This window comes from Talpa europaea (assembly GCF_964194135.1).
Source record: "Talpa europaea genome assembly, chromosome: 15".
Classification (NCBI taxonomy): Eukaryota; Metazoa; Chordata; class Mammalia; order Eulipotyphla; family Talpidae; genus Talpa; species Talpa europaea.
Window position 1 is genome coordinate 32575431 of NC_140083.1, and position 16929 is coordinate 32592359.

At 31.8% G+C, this 16929-nt stretch overlaps 1 protein-coding gene across 1 annotated transcript in view; it reads right to left on the reverse strand.

Annotated features, from left to right (window-relative positions):
* The window catches only part of TRHDE (thyrotropin releasing hormone degrading enzyme), a gene marked incomplete at its 5' end in the record, with an annotated part of 360848 nt that overhangs the window by 83192 nt on the left and 260727 nt on the right, over positions 1–16929 (reverse strand). Inside the window, one exon of the mRNA XM_084255346.1 lies at positions 8370–8435. Coding sequence (XP_084111472.1) covers positions 8370–8435 — 66 coding nt within the window. The remainder of the gene's footprint in view (positions 1–8369; positions 8436–16929) is intronic.

Consider the following 16929-nt stretch of genomic DNA (forward strand, 5'->3'; position numbering starts at 1 on the left):
AAATTTAGAAAACAATTTAGATGTTCACAAACAAGGAAAAATATAATATGGTACATCTATGCCATATTACTAGCATTATGCTGTGTATTAAAATGAGGAAGCAATTGTGAAAATGTGAGTAACAAGGAAAATATATCTTCCCAATTTAGGATGGTTTTTAGCATAAAAATGTGCAACATTGCCAAGTATGTAGTTCTAGGTTATTAATGAACTTAAGGAGAAAAAATAAAATTAAAAAGGAAAAGAAAGAAAACTGCTGATGCAAGAGCTAAATAGATTAGAGAAATTTGCCTTTAAGGCAACTTTATAGCACTTTTGAATTAGCAATCTAACCAAAATGTGATGTCTAACTTCTGAATTAGCAATCTACTAAAACATAAAGACAGTTTGTAGGTTAGTGTACTGATGAGTGTACATATTTAAAGATCAGTATACATTTACATAAATACTAACAAATATATCTACCTATCAACTAAACATGTCTGATAATTTTACAGATTCATTTTAAATAAAGTTGTCAAAAATATCATCTTATGTACTCACCCTGTTAGTTAAAATGTATAATATAGCTTGATTCCTTAAGTAACAGGTAAAAGTAAACCAACAATTAAAAATTTATAAGATCTCCCGTTGAGCTGGATAAATGCTTACAGGACATTAAAACAGATAAATGTCTTTTTAAATAAGTTTTTTTTTTTTTTTTAAGGCTATCTAGCCAGCAGAGGGTTAACATCAGCAAAATGATAAAGGCCCAACCAGTGAATGTAAACTTACTAACTACAATGTGAAGAAGTTATTTCATTCTGATTCAGAAATATAAATAGCGGTGATTTCAGCTTTTGATTACATTTATTTATTTTCTTACATAATTGTTCATTTTTAGGCATTCTTTGATATCTCCCCTCAGGTGTAGTCTCTGTAGTTCTCCTACCAACACAGCACCCATGATCCATCACCATAGTCTCCTGTGCTCATTTTTAAGTATTTTTTTTTAGAGAGAGTATTCTTGATTCTCTAATCCAAGGAGTTTTTCCCTGTAAGTAATATTTTTTTTCTCCATAACCTTCTTATCAATTTTAGCTTTGTAGATAGATGTCTAATAGATGACTTTAAAGGCTATAATAAAATTATTACATGGTGTTGCATGATCACAGAAATTATTATGAAGTGTTAAGCTTTCTACCTATAGCTTATTTAAAAAAAGAACAGCTACTTAAGGGAAACATGGAGGAAAAACTTGAGCAAACACTACCTGTGGTCGTTCATTTCAGATTAAGCAAGATGTAGCTACATCTGATGAAAATACACTACTATCCCTTCAGAAAGGAAATTAACTTTGACACACCATCTCTGTTCTCTATTATTTTCTGACTTTTCATTTATCTGAAATCCTACGTAGAAGGGAGTGAACACTCTCACAAATGTAAGCCTGCAGTTATCACATAAAAAATACTGTGTGTACATGTTAACATATAACTCCTCACTGGAACACAAGTTATTGAGTATGTTGTTGCTACTAATAATCCCTCTGGCTTTGTGCCTGTCATTACCTTCCAGCCATCAGAATTTTATGAGCACAATCCAATAATAATGATATTTCCCTTTTGCTTTTTATCCACACCTCATTGCCTTACATTGATTTGCATAAGCAATTTCCACCCTGATAATTGGAGCCAAACATCTTTTTGTGGGTTACCTTATGGAAAAAGGCAGTTAAATACTAATCAAGAGAAATCTTTCTTTATTCGACCACATTTTAGATGATGTTGAATTACCTTCACTGGTTGAACAGGAAGGTGACTCACTTTCTGACATGGATTTCAGGGCTGGAGTTTATATCAAGCTTAACAATGATCTTTCTACATAATTTCAATTCTTTGATGTTGACTCAAAACAACATGAAGAATGGTAATGCTAGGTTCAAATTATTAAAACAGTATTGTCTTATTTGAAGAGAGAAGAAATAGTATTATGCACTAATTATTTTTTAACAGCTACTGAGCCAATCAATGTTATTTGAGGATTTCATAATTATGGTTTATTTATTTATTTACAGAAAAAATCACAAAGAAAAAGTGTATCTATGAAGATTAAAATAAGTAAAAATGAAATAAGGTAAAAGTCATATAAAAAAATCAGTCTACATGAATCATTACCTGAATTACTTTTTTTTAAATAAGCTTATAATACTCATGCAGAATCAGGAATTGAGTTCCAGAAACTTAAATTATAAATACAACATAAAAGATGTAGATGCTAATTTTTTGATCATATGCATGAGCGTTGCTTCATCTCTGTGAATATTAATGAATACAGACTCTACAAGAAGATCCCTAGTAAATGAGAGAGGCAAGAATTGCTAAAAGATGCCATCGAATGCACATTTTTTTTTATTAAAGGAGGAATTTACAGGAAGCATTTATTCATAGGAGCAGGGATGGTTTCAGGGGAATATGTGAAATGAACAAGAACTTCTAGAGAGATGGGAAAAAATGAGGGCAAAATTGAAGTATATATTCTTCTAGGTATTACACAGAAAAGGAAAGTTAACTATATTGGACACTGAAGAATATCAAGTCAAAGAGAGCATAGAAATGAGGTTACACTGCTGTACTATATCCTATATTCTGTTTATGTTTGTGACATTATAATGGGAAAACCATATTCAAGCACTGTAATATTAAATTGATATGGTGCTGTGAATGGGTGATCTTGTTAGCTCCTCCTCACAGGATAAACCCACAGGAAATTTGGAGATTTTATGCCACAGAAAAAAAAAAAGAGGTAGTAAAGGTAAAAACAACATTATGTATAAATAAGTATAATTTCAACCTGTATGCAATAGGGAGTTAGTGGACACTATTGACTACCTATTGTATGTTCCACTTACACTAAGTCCCTGCAGTTAACGTATCATGCAATTTTTTTTAGTCATTACTCACTCTGCAATCATTGCTAGGAGAAAATCCTGAACTATGAAAATATATAAGCTTACTCTCCAGATGTGCTATGTAAAGCTGGTCTTAAAAATAACTTAGGCAAAATGCTTTTTAGATTTTTTTCTTCCTGCGTTTACCACATTCCCAGGAGGTTTGGGCCACCTGGAGGTGAAAATGGTAGCATGAGGAGCCAACAGTTGTGATGATGCCAACCAAAAGTTTGAACTAAGTTTAAAAAAAAATTCACAATAGTAAATAACCCAGTCTTTTCTTCTTCAGTTCATTATTTTAGAAGAGCAATAACTTTAGAAACTTAAAAATCTCAGTTATATTACTGGTACTGATTCACAGTGACATAATGCAAAGAACTCATTCAAAGTAGAGACTGGAAATTATAGACAACAGACAACTAGACTATATTTATGTAGTGAGTGAATTATGACCATTGATTGATTTTTGCAATTTTCCCATCATATGTCCTTATAAAATTACTAAAATCAGTTGAAGACATTCTACACTAGATACAGAAGTATCACAGTCTTAACACAAATATCAAAAAGACGTAAGTCAATATTTTTAAATCTCCATATGTATATATGACAACCTAAAAAAATAATACAAATAATATTTAATCAATAACACCAAGAAATTTATAAATCAAGTGTCAGATAATCTATTAGCAATTTATCACTATTCCTGCTGCATTTCTACATTCTTACTTTTTATGGGAGCTAGAAGTCTGGAAGTTACTTTCTTAGAATCCTTTGTAAGTTAGGTCCAAGTTAAATTTCTGCTTGAGACACACAAGTAGGAGCTAAGGAAGGCCCTAAGGAGGAGCTCCCATTGTGGTGGGCTGGCATGTGGGCTTCAGCAGAAGGTAGAGTGAGGACAGACCACAGGCTTCCAGAGGTAATGCAGGCAGTTAGGATTATTGACATTAGTTAATTTCTTGATTTTCTGAAGTCTAGCAGTGAATTTTCTGACATTTATTCTTCTATGTCTCCAAACGTTTTTAGAAAATTCGTACTTTCGTATTAAATTCCTTTCTGCTTCAAATACCTATAATGATTTTGGGCTATGTGATATACCAGAAATGGTTCAGAAGACAGACCCAGTAAAATGGTAATCTACAACCATTTGCACATTTTTTATCATATTTAAATGAGGTAGAACTGTTGAATAAGGGTAATAAGATACTGGTAATCCATGATTTTCAGATCAAGCCAATATCTTAAATTATTACCCACAGTTGTGCAAACTAAAGAAATTGACTTTGGGAAAACATATGACTATTTCCATAGACTGTGGTAGAATAGAGAATTTATAAAGTTGTTGAGAAGAATGATTATTTCTGACTAGAGTAGAGGAAATGAAAAGTCAAAAGTATAATCTCTGTGCTTTAAATTCTCAGTGAAATGTATGCAGAGGGAGTCAGAAATCTGTGACTGTGCTAAAAAGAGTGTATATCTCTTATAGCCTAAGAATCAATATAACTGAAAATCAGACTATGATTTGAAATTCTGAGTGGTAAAATTACAACTTAAGTAAATTTCATGGTTTTATTAGGTCTCTTATGTGAAAATTAGGGTAATGATTGAGAACGTGTGGGACACTGAAAATTGGAATGAAGACCTTGAAATTTTGAGACTTAGCTTACTTTGGCATCAAAGTAGCTTTTTCTTATTTCTGAAAAAGGAAGTTATCCCTTATTTGAGTTCCTTATAATGACAGTCAACGAGGGATACTGATTCTCCTTAAGGCCAACCTCCAATACACCTGAATACCTACTGACATGTAAGTAGAGCGGAATTGCAGAAGGTTACCATTATAATCAAAAATTAGGACCTTAGAAAAAATAGCATATACTGAAAATCACCAAGAAATTTCAATTTGTAAGAAAATTTAAGACAACTGCAGCTTAATCACAAAATTGTAAAATAAGAAAGTGAACAAGTAACTAAAAAACAATGGAAGTAGACTTGTTTCATAATATAAGCAAAAAGAAACATATTGCTAGCAAAAACTCACTGTAACAACAAAGTTTAATTTAATTATAGTTACAGTATTATATATAGGGAAAGTCACATAGTCATAAATAATTTAGAAATCTGCTGAAGAGTTAAAAACAGGGAGTCACTCACTGTTGCCCATCAAATTTTCCCATCAAAAATGGCTATACCAAATTAAAGATATCAAACACTATCTAACTAGTTAAATGCATTAAATAAATCTTGGATGAAGAGAACCTGAAAGATAAAAAATATCTTAGAGAACATTTAGTCCACCACTTGAATTTAACTATAAAGTCAGAGGCCAAAATGAGTGTTAGTGACTTGTAGGAAACCCACTTGAAATAGAAATGAAAATCATTTCACCCCACTTATTACATGCTTCATGGAAAGCATGCCTGTTACTATTTTTGGAAATGGATTATATAGAACAATAGATCTATGAATTAAGAAATGTAAACATTTTACATCTCTAAAATACATTATTTATAAGTGATATACATTATCAACAATGGTTCAAGTTTGGTTTGCTTTAGGTTTTATTTTCAGTTGAAATATCAAATTGAAAGCTACCATATGCATGATAATCAGAACTAAACTTTTATTGATGTATATATACTTTCTTTTTACAAAAAAAAAGGGGTTTTGGGCAACTTATTTCAAAATGATACAGTACCAAAGCACTCAAAACAAAATTCAAGAAATTGACTTAGACCAAAAATATCAAGAATCTAAACCAAGGAAATTTGTGATGAATTAGTATGAAATGATTTACTAGATTTTCTAATAGTTCATCAAATGGTTCATATGGCTACTAGGAGCAAAATTTTTCTCAAAATGTTTCTAGTGTCCCTTCCAACTATGAAATATATGCATGAGTTGAAATTTTAAATATATTTTCCAAAACAAAAATGCTACAAATGGTAGAAAAAATGTATTTGCACTAATACTTTCTAAGTTAAATATGAACATGTAAACTGTACCAGAAACTTAGTTTTCTAAATTATTTTATTATACTTAGTATATAATTATATTCGCAATTTATATCTATTTATATTATTTATCATATGCTTATTTTTATATTTTTATTATATATATATATTTATAGTTATATTTATAAAGTGTGTTTGCCTTGTTCCCAAAAGACCTAATTAAGATAGTTCATAAGAACAAAAAAAGGACAAGAGAATATGTATTTTATACAAAACTACTACTATAATAGTGTTACCATATGGAATGTGAGGGCTAAGGTCCAAGTACTAAAACATAAAAGAAAAGATAGGAAGGAGGAAGAAAAGAGCAAAGGATAACAGGTCAGGAGGAGAGAAAAAATATTAAAAATATAAGGAAGACATAAGAATTATTTTCAGCTTGGGATTGTCCTCAATTGTAAGGCTAATGGCTCTTCATGCAAATATAAACTAGGACTTGTCAACATAGAAAAATTCATGGTATATGTAAGAATAATAGGTTTTTGTGCAGAGGTAAGCACTGACAGTCTGGTTAGCTCTTTTAACGTGTAAACCAAGACTCCCCAGACCTTGCAGGTGGGAAATATATTACTATCAACTCTGTGACCACTCAGCACCATGACATGAAGTGTCTGTTCAGGAGGTCATTTCCAAAATGTATCCCATATATCTTCATACACAAGAGATGATAATTTATCACCTAGACATAGGGATCTACTGTAAACTAATCCAAACTGCTGATGATACACTAAATCAGTTTGAGTGATGAGTATAAATAAAGCTGCAAGCAAAGTACTGAAGGATACAGATCTATCTGATCAATGAGATGTCACAAGGCAAATGAAATGCAATGTTGACAAACATAGAGTCCCTTAGTTGAAAATTAACCAAATCAAGTACCAGAGCATAAAGGCACACATGAGTACACGCTTTAAATGAAGAATTAATATAATGGAAATCATTCTGTTTCAGATAAATCTGAAGATACTGGGTCAATGGAAAAGGGTGTATCAAAAATCGATGTATTTTACATACCATAGAAAGTACAATAGGATAAAGAAAAATGCTGCAGAAGAATAATCCTTTCCAAATAACATAACAATAGTTATTCAACCTGCCAAACAAGTTCATATACACTGATGAGGAGAAACAATAAAAATTGTATAAAGAAAATGATTTCACATCAACTTGCTACCAGGAAATCAAATTTAATTTGTGTTGCCCTTATGAAAGCTTAGATATGTTCTGGAATTGTTACCCTACAAATTCAAAAGGGAAAAACAAAGGAAGGTGATAAGGAAGGACATTCCTCTGGAGAGTTGATATGCATGGAGGGCACTCTTTGAGAAAAAAGATTTTCCCAATTATGTGATCAGAATAGAGACCTTACCACCCAGCAAATTGGTTCAGTTATTCTGAAGGCTTCCCAGTGGAAGAGCTGATTAAAGTAAATGTCCACCCCTGTTGACACAAATCTGTAAAAAATATTTTCTAAAGGAAATCATTCTTTAAGAAATTTACATATTTTCTTTGTTATGTTAAGTATATATAACTTTGTCATAACATTTAACTCTTGCTTTGTGTTTTATCTTTTAGTTTACTTTGGGAAAAGATAGAATTATACTAACAAAGTATGACCTGATCCCATATGTAGTTTATTTAAATTTCAAAATGAAAAGCTTACTAAGAACAGATAAGATTGATTGCTCTCTCTGTCTTAGCATAATTGTATTTCAGGTGAACATCAATTTACTTTAAAGGACACTTCTAAGTAGCAGAATGCATCATAAATAATTCATCAATCACAGCTGCTATGAACATGATTTACACCAACAGATTCAATGGGAAAAAAGTTCAATTTTTCTATATTTGTGTAAGAATCATGCTTTTCTATGAGTCTACTCTTAGATTTTACACTCCATATTCTAAATATAGAAGGATTTTTTTTCCTTTTTAAAAACATTGCATTTTCAAAGTAAAATAATATTGAAATGTGTTTGGAACAAGATTTACGTCTATCAAACACAAAGCCAAAACATAAAAGGCACATATCTCAAAAACAGCATTAAGATTCTGTCAAATTCATAATTCTAATAAAGCTAACAGACTTTGTGTTCACTTTATAAAAACTTTAATTGAAGAAGAGGAAAGTAGGCTTTCAGAAAATATATTTAGGATATGACATATTTGAAAATTATTTCACTTTATAAGTACATGTTAAAGAGATCTAAATTGTACAACAGTTAGAGCTGTTTTGGTTGATACAGTGAACAGCCTAAGTGTAACCTTCATTTGTCATGCGGGACACTGCTTACCTTACATACACATCATACAGCTTTCCATCAAATTCAGCAATTCTGTATTAGCAATTTCCCATGTTGTGAAAAATCTTTACAATATATATATATTAACAAGGAAAATGTAGTGGAATATAGAAAGCATTTACTTACTTGCAGACCTCTCTGAAATACTGAATGGCCCATAAAATTAGCCAGCATTCTAATTAAAGCAGCACCCTGTAGGAAAAATTATTAAAAAGAAAAAAGAAAAAAAAAAGAATTTCAACTAAGTAACACAATTCTAAATTTATCCTGTAACAATCAAAAATAGTCTGCTTTATTCATGCTACATTATTCTTAAAAATAGTTAAGAAACCAGAGAATCATGAATACATTACCCACTTACAGGTAGCAATTGTGTATATAAAATTTCTGTAAACAGAAAATCAATAACAAAAATAAAAAGTCTCCTGGACAGAGTATCCCAAGACAATATAATGAGTGATAATTCAAGAGTAATAAAAATTTTACTGAACAATGTATATGAAAAAATTAATAAAACATGGCTCTTCTTAAGAGCTCATAATTTAGTGAAGAACTATCCATGTTAACAATCATATTAAAATACAGCTTTGAATATATAACATACTGTTAGCTCAACCAAGACTAGTTAAGCTATGGAACATAGCTATATCAAATAATCATACTACTTGGGTTCAAATTTTGGCTCTGCCAATTATTTGCCATATTTACTCTCAAAAAAATTATTTAACTTCTTTGTTTCACACTTTCTTATTTGCAAAGTGTAGGCAATAATGGTTCTGATTTAATATGGTTATTCTGAAACTGAATTGAATTAATATATGGAAGACATTTCAATAATAGTGTTAGCTATTAGTATTACATTTTACTTTCTTATTTCTTTTTTATTTCTTTTCCTATTTCTTTTGGATGCTAAATATAACCATATATATCCATGTACGTGTAAACCATATGATCAATATATAAATATTTGAAGTAATAGAAAAAATACTAATTTAAGAAATTATATAAATTTAATTGTTCCTACTCTGGAACAATGATTATACTGTAGAACAATATCAGTGTATCACCACCAGTATGACACATGCTAAGTAATAAGGTTGAAGGCTTGATGATGACAAATCTGTATGTAAAATATAAATAAGTCTTCAAGAAGATACTCCAATATGTACTGGAATTTTTCTGATATAGTGAGTTGTAGCAGCAAAAGTTTAAATATAAATGATAGGCTTGATTTCAGGGAGATAAGTATTTATGTCTGTATATCACATTTCATACTCATAAATTCACACCCTTCATAACTTATTGCTTACCAGGTGTCTATTTTTTATAAGAGAATCACAGAAACCACATATAGAATGTTCTGCCTGAAACTGGACTGTGGCTGTCAGACCAAAAGCAGAAGTTAATTTTCATTGTTTGTTACTATAATTACTTTCTATAATTCTAGGGTTTTAATGACTATGAATCATTATTAAAGAAATGTTTCAGAAATTTTCAGTCATCACCAAAAAAACTGCTAACAAAATAGGTATTTTATTTGCATCTCAAAATGATGAGCTGAACAAGCCAAGGGTTTTATGGCTCTTCTGATATATTTTCCTCCCACTCTTTTTACTCTTTGCTCTTTCTTTTCCTTCTTCCTCCTTACCTTCTCCACACTAGTATAAGTCCATAAACTATAAGCATTTATGATTCAATCTGGTTAGAATTCCCTTTAGAACTTAGCAGCTTACTCCTTGAATTACCTTGACAAGCTCTCCTCCTATACATTTTCCAATCTAATCTGCCTACGCTGAGGGTGGAAACTGTCAGTGCTGCAGTAAAACTAACCCTTGCCACCTGGAGAGGGAGACTTAGAATCTCAAGCAGTCTACTTCAAGTTTCTTTCAGAACAGAAGAACCATGTTCAGATGATTTAAGAGAATCCCTTCAGGTAATGATGGCTTGGTCTCTTGTCAAGCTTTAAAAATGATCAATTTAGCATGTTCTAATGGCAAAAAAGTCTTGTCTAATAATAAAGAATGTACCCGTTTTCCTGTCTGGGTTGAAATAGAGCAGAGTGCCAACAGGAAATAAAACCTAGAAATTCAATCAGTATTGAAGACTATAAAATATCACTGAACTTAATAATAATAACAATATTTAATTTTATTAACTTTTTAGAACTGTCAGTATTGCCCACTTCATTTTTTTTTATTCTCCAGAGTAGCATGCACTCTTTCTATTATAACTAATCTTTCTTTCCAAAGCCAAATTTTAAAATTCTTATTTCATAGACATTCATAGATGGGTCCTCCAACTGCCATTGTTCAGTTAGCATACATTAAATACCTACTATGAATGGGTTATAACAAAGATCACACCTCTCAACACAGACATAACTCACTATAACATTGATTCTCCTTTTATTATGTCTTTAAACTTTTTTTTTTTACCAAGGGAATATCATTTATAATATTGTAAATTATATTCATAAAACAAAATTCCAGCTCCAATGAAACAAACTGGATGCTTTAGCTCTTTGGAGCTTAATGAAATTAAATACATTATTTCTACAATTTTTCAAAAATAATTTAAGACTGGTTCAGGAAAACATCACTATTCTGCTATACTAACATTCAGAGAGATTCTAGCATGGAAACAATTGATTTTTCTTTCAAAAAAATGTTACCAATGTAGTAGTCCCAATTGCACAGATAGATTCCTAGGGATTGTTTTGGTTTGGTTTGGTCTGTTCCTTTGTCTTGTTTCTCTACATTCCATATATGAATAGTGGTGATGACTCAAGGGAGTATGGTGAAGGACTATGGGTGCATTGGTGGTGCGTTGCGGTAACCTATATCTGAAGAGTTGTGATCCTCTGTCTGGACCATATAAGGCATTGCATGCCAACATTACTTCAATTAAAAAAATACAATTTTTTAAAAATGGGGCTTTCTTAAAGTATTAGGAAAGATTTGCGAGAGATGGTTTAAAAGTCAAGATTTAAATGCCACAATGCAAGTCAAATAACCAGAAGAAAATGATAATCAGATGATAAAAATCAGATGTGGATTTAAAGAGTAAAACAAGGGAATTTAAAAGTTCAAACTCTTGATAACAGAAGATATTAGCAGATATATAGAATCTCAAAGAAGTGTTGGTGATGGGAATAGGTTAATAGCCAATTGAAATACATGGAATTTGTGGAAGAGGTAGAAAAGCTGAGAAACAGAATGCAAATGCAACTAGAGAAATGAAATTCAGTAGAAGATTATGATTGAAGGTAAAATTTGGATTTGTGTGGCTGAGAGTGCCAAGAGAAAAGTGCTGAAGCTTCAGTTAAGGAAACAAAAAATAGAAAGAGTCTCTCGACAGGTTCTATATGACCTGTATTTGAGGGCCTATAATAGATATTGATTCAGTATCTGTTGAGAAAATCAATCAAAAGATGAAATTAAGAACAAAGGATGATACACGGTGATTAAAAATGAGAAGTGATAGAAATAATGCTATAGAAGATGTTTTAAGAATAAGTGCTTCAGATTTCAAGGGAAAAAATAGCTAAGGAAAGATTGTAGTCATGTTTAAGAGAGTGCTATATAAAGACTTGATGTGAGGGGCAAATTGTAAAATGGAAAGAGAAGGAAGAAAGGAGAAAGCAATAGCATGTTCATATGAGTTTTGTGTTTTTCTTTTTTAAGATTATGGGAGATGCAGTAGAGACAGAGATTGGAGAGACAATAGATCAGGAAATGGTTATTGAAGCAAGATTCTGGGATAAGTAAATTAGAAGTAAGGGTAGTCTTGAAAAAGAATAGTGAAATCTTTCCCTGAGACAGGATTAAGGCAGAAAGGAAGCTAGATATCATTCAGAAAATCTGAAGTATTAAGCAAAGGGGTCAAGGAAATATATTACACATATTAGAATGTAAGCCCATCAAGGTGAAGACTTGGTCTTACTGACTCATAATTCCATTGCAAAAAACAGTACCTGGCCCCCACTAGGTTCTCAATAATTACTGAGTGATTGATGGTCTGTCATTTCTCACTAATATATATGGTCCAAGGTTATTTGGGAGAGAAAAAGTGGTCTACATTTGAAGCAACTCCAGTGAGAAGGTAATAGGGAATCAAAAGTGTAGCAATATACGAAAGTCATAAATGCTAGTAGAAATTATTAATAATGTACCTTTACATGATCAAACAACTATTTACCTGCCCTATTTACAATATTATAAGGAAAATATTATTTTACCTGTCAGATAAAGAAAATTGAGGTTTGAAAAATTGTGTAACTTTCCCAAATGGACGGAAGTTAAAAGAAATTGAGCCTAATCTTAATCATTTTAGATTACTTTCTTGTGATCCCAAATCAAAACTACATGATATGCTCCAGACAGTAGAAATTGCAAAAACTTGGAAGAAAGGAAATTCTTAAAGTCACTCAGAGCTTATAGGCAGTAAGATGTTCCCAGAAGGGATGATGTCTAATTCAATGAGACATCATTGCAATGACTGATCAATGTGCCCAGGATTGGGGATGAAATAAAAGATATAAATTGACTAGCATAGTAAGACATGCTGTTGGACTAAGAAACATACAGCTACTTTAAGTCATACAGCTACTTTCAGTAACAAAGGACTAGCAAGGTTGAAAATTGTGATACTTCTATCAGATGATGTATGTGGACATGGCAACTATAAAAAATGCACTGTTCAAATTTCCTAATGCCGCCTGTCTGCATTTACCACCACAAATATCACACTTTCCTCAGTTTACTCCCAGCCAATGCCTGAACATAACAGTGAATAAAAGGTAGGATCATCCCTATGAGAAAGGGGACTACACTCAGGGGAAATCTGCTTGAAGATTCCCCATTGACCTGAATGAAAGTTTCTTGCAACTGGGTTGCAGCCTAAATCTCTTCAACACAAGGCTTCTCCCTTCCCTCTCTCTTTGTATGGGCTATCAAATGAACTGTGGTTTCAAGGCAGCTTTACTTACTTTTCCCCACTCCTTTTCCAAATAAATAACTCACACTTCATAATGTCTGTTTCTTAGAAGATCTCCCACAGAAGAGCAAGGGCAGATACCGAGGGCTAAGTACGAGCTGTCAGATAATAGGTCACTGGGATAAAGCAAGTATCACATATACGGAAAAAGGGTCTTTTTCTTCTTACTTCTCTCAAGAAGTCCCTTAACTGGTATATTCCACACTACAGATGTGTTTGCTTTATGATTTGCTCTTTTCCTGGGTAGGAACATGAGAGAGAATGAAACAAAACTATTTGGCCCAAGTCACACAAATACAGAATTTACTGGCACTTGTTTCCTGATTTGTTTTCATCTATTCAGGTGCTAAGTTCTTTGATCAGCATAGAAACTTATAAGGTGAGATTTTCCTGTTACTTCTTGAGCCACTAAAAGGATAGTTTATTACTTATGAATCAAAGTACTTTTAAAATGTAAATTCCTAAGATGTCTCTGCATTAAATATGGTCAGTATAGAGATAATGCAATGTTCTAATATGATTTGCTACATCAATGAACATCATATTGTTACATCAATGAACATCAATCATTTGTTACATCTCCACACCTTTTGGTGTGGAGAAAAAAACATCTTATGTCCTCTATAGCTTTTTTAAAAATTTTTTTTCCTTTTTTTTTTGTCATTTTTACAATAGCATAATTGCTACATCTAGGACCTGAAGAATAACGGGGAAAAGGCAATAAAATGCATAGTCCTGAATATCCCTCATTACTAATGGATTATCAAAAAAAAAAAAAAAAGACTGAAACACAGACAGTAGTGGAAAGGAAAAAAGGGCAAAAAAAAGGGAAAGAAATTTAATAGAGAAAGCATCGCCCTAGTCATCCATGCTTGGAACCTTGGAGTCCTCTTTGATTTATTACTTCCTGAGGCCAAGCCACTATCACTACAGAGATGAATTACTTCACAGTCTCTCAGTGACAACCCCAGATGCATTCTCACCTTCACAAAAGCAGCCTATGAACCACATCAGACTAACATTAGTAATTACTTCTGAAGAAGTATAATGTCCGCTAAAAGTCCTAACTCTGCCATCTACTAAATTTAAGAACTTAGAAATGTTATATGAGGCACTGAAACATCTACAATTAGAAAATAACAATGAAAGCTACCATTACTACTATACTGCTAGTAATAATACAATATTTTTCTGAGGATTCATTTAAATTATTCATGAAAAGCACGTGGAACAATATTTGTTATATAATAAACAAACATCAAGTTATTATTATTTTCACCATTATCATTATTTTTATATTAGTTAACAGTGCCCCCACCAAATCTTTACTGTAGTCAAGATAGTCAAGATAATACTCAATAAGGCTCATTGCTTCCTATAAATATCTTCCCATCTAACCAAAAATCAGTCTTTAGACAAGCTGATGTTCTCATCACTCCATGATCTACCTTATATCTCATGTTATAATCATACTACTTACTTCAACAGCAATATTCTTTTGCAGTCTTGAAAGTCCTGCACATGACTCAAAACACACAGAAAGCCCATACTTCCCCCAAATTATGTTACTTCTCAGTGTTTTTCTCTCCCCTGCAATCATAATCCCTTTAAGATTGCCCAACTAATCAAGTTTTGATCATCACTCATTAATGATTTCATGTGAATGCTTTCTCTTTGCACAAGTAGATATAGGTCATTTCACTTAGTTATTATAGGCATTCCTATTAGTTGTCAGTGCTATAACCATTCCATTGCCAATGAAAGATGGCCTACCTAAGAAAATCATCCATCAATAATTTACTAGTTTCCAATCATCAATCCAAACATGAGCTCATAGCTAATACAGAGGCACTAATTTTATTTTCCCAGTTATGAAATTTAGCATCTATCTTACATTGGGGTCCTTGGCTTTTTAGTAATCTCAGGCAATGGGACTCAAGCAAGATAATCTATATTTAAGTCAATAGAAAATTAGAGAAAAGGGTAACAGATCCAGGGACATGAAAATAGGGAGCTTTTAAAACAGGTTCAGAAACAGCACATCAGGAAATTTGAAACACAAAAATATTCAAAAGGATGTTCATGGGAGGATATAAGACCAGAAATATATGAAATAGAAAATAAATGGTTGACTAGGTGAAAAATAAAGCATACAGAATCGAATAAAATGGAAAGTTCTGGGAAAAAAAATTAATCAAAGAGGAAAAAAATACAGGAAAATGGGTAGTATTGGGGGAAAAGAGTTGTGCAACTAGTGAAAAGTTTAAACATTAAAATGGTTGGGGGTATTATAACAACTTAGGTAATCAATATGAAAATTTAGATAAAAAGAATTTTCTATAGAACTAAAAGTTTTTAAAAATGACCAGGAATTAAAAATACTAACTGGTGGCAAAAAAAAAAAAAATCAAAGAGAAAATGGAGGCCAGTTTACAGGCAAAGAAACTACAAAGTTTCCTTGTTAACATGTTACAAAACATGTTACTCTAGTCTTATAATTCCTATATTAAATTCCTAGCACTTTCTATGATGCTTGTACAACTGATATGTAAACTAGACAGTCAAATATAGTCCAAAGTCCCTTATGACAGTGTATGAAAATATATGTGTAATTTCCACTTACTATATAATGATATAAATACATCTTAGTCAATTTATAATATACAACACAGTAAATAATGTATATAATATATAGACTATATATATAAAGATAGACAACCTAACTGAAAAAATGAGAAAGGGCTTTAAATTGACATTTAATTAAAGGAGACATAGAGATGGCCAACAGACGCATGAAAAGATGTTCATCATCATTTATCAATGGAGAAATGCGAATCAAAACCTCAATGAGTATCACCTCAAACCAGTTTGAAAGCCTATTGTCAAAAAGACAAGAAATATGGACTAATGAGGAGATCAAAGAAGAATTAAAAAATACTTTGAGATTAATGACAAGGAAGACACACATTTCCTAAATGTAGGGGATGCAGCAAAAGCAGTAATAAGAGGAAAATATACAGCAATACAGGCTCACATCAAGAAACAAGAAGGAACTTAAATAACTTAATCTCACATCTCAAAGAACTAGAAAAACAACAAAAAACCTTAAAAACAGTAGAACTGAAATAATAAAAATCAAAGCAGAAATAAATGAAATTGAAACTAAAAAAACAAACCAAAAGAGCAATGAAACCAAAAGTTGGCTCTTCAAAAAAAAAAAAAACAAAATAAAATAAAATGGACAAATTCTTAGCCAGGCTCACAAAGGAAAAATGGGAGAAAGCACAAATAAATAGGATCACAAATGAAAGAGGAGAAATCACAACAGACATAGTAAAAATCAAAAGAATACTCAGAAACAAGCTCAACAATCTAGAAGAGATGGACAAATTCCTACAATGCTACAATCATCCAAAGCTACATAAAGAAGAAAGGGAACACCTAAACAGCCCAATTACAAGCAGTGAAATTGAAATGGTAATCAAAACCCTCCCCCAAAACAAAAGCACCAGATGGATTTACAAATGAATTCTACCAAACATTCAGAAATGAACTAGTGCCTATCCTTCACAAACTCTTTCAAAAAATTGAGAAGGAAGGGATAATACCAAACACGTTGTATGAAGCCAACATACACTAATACCAAAACCGAACAAGGACAACACAAAAAAAGAAAACTACAGGCCAATCT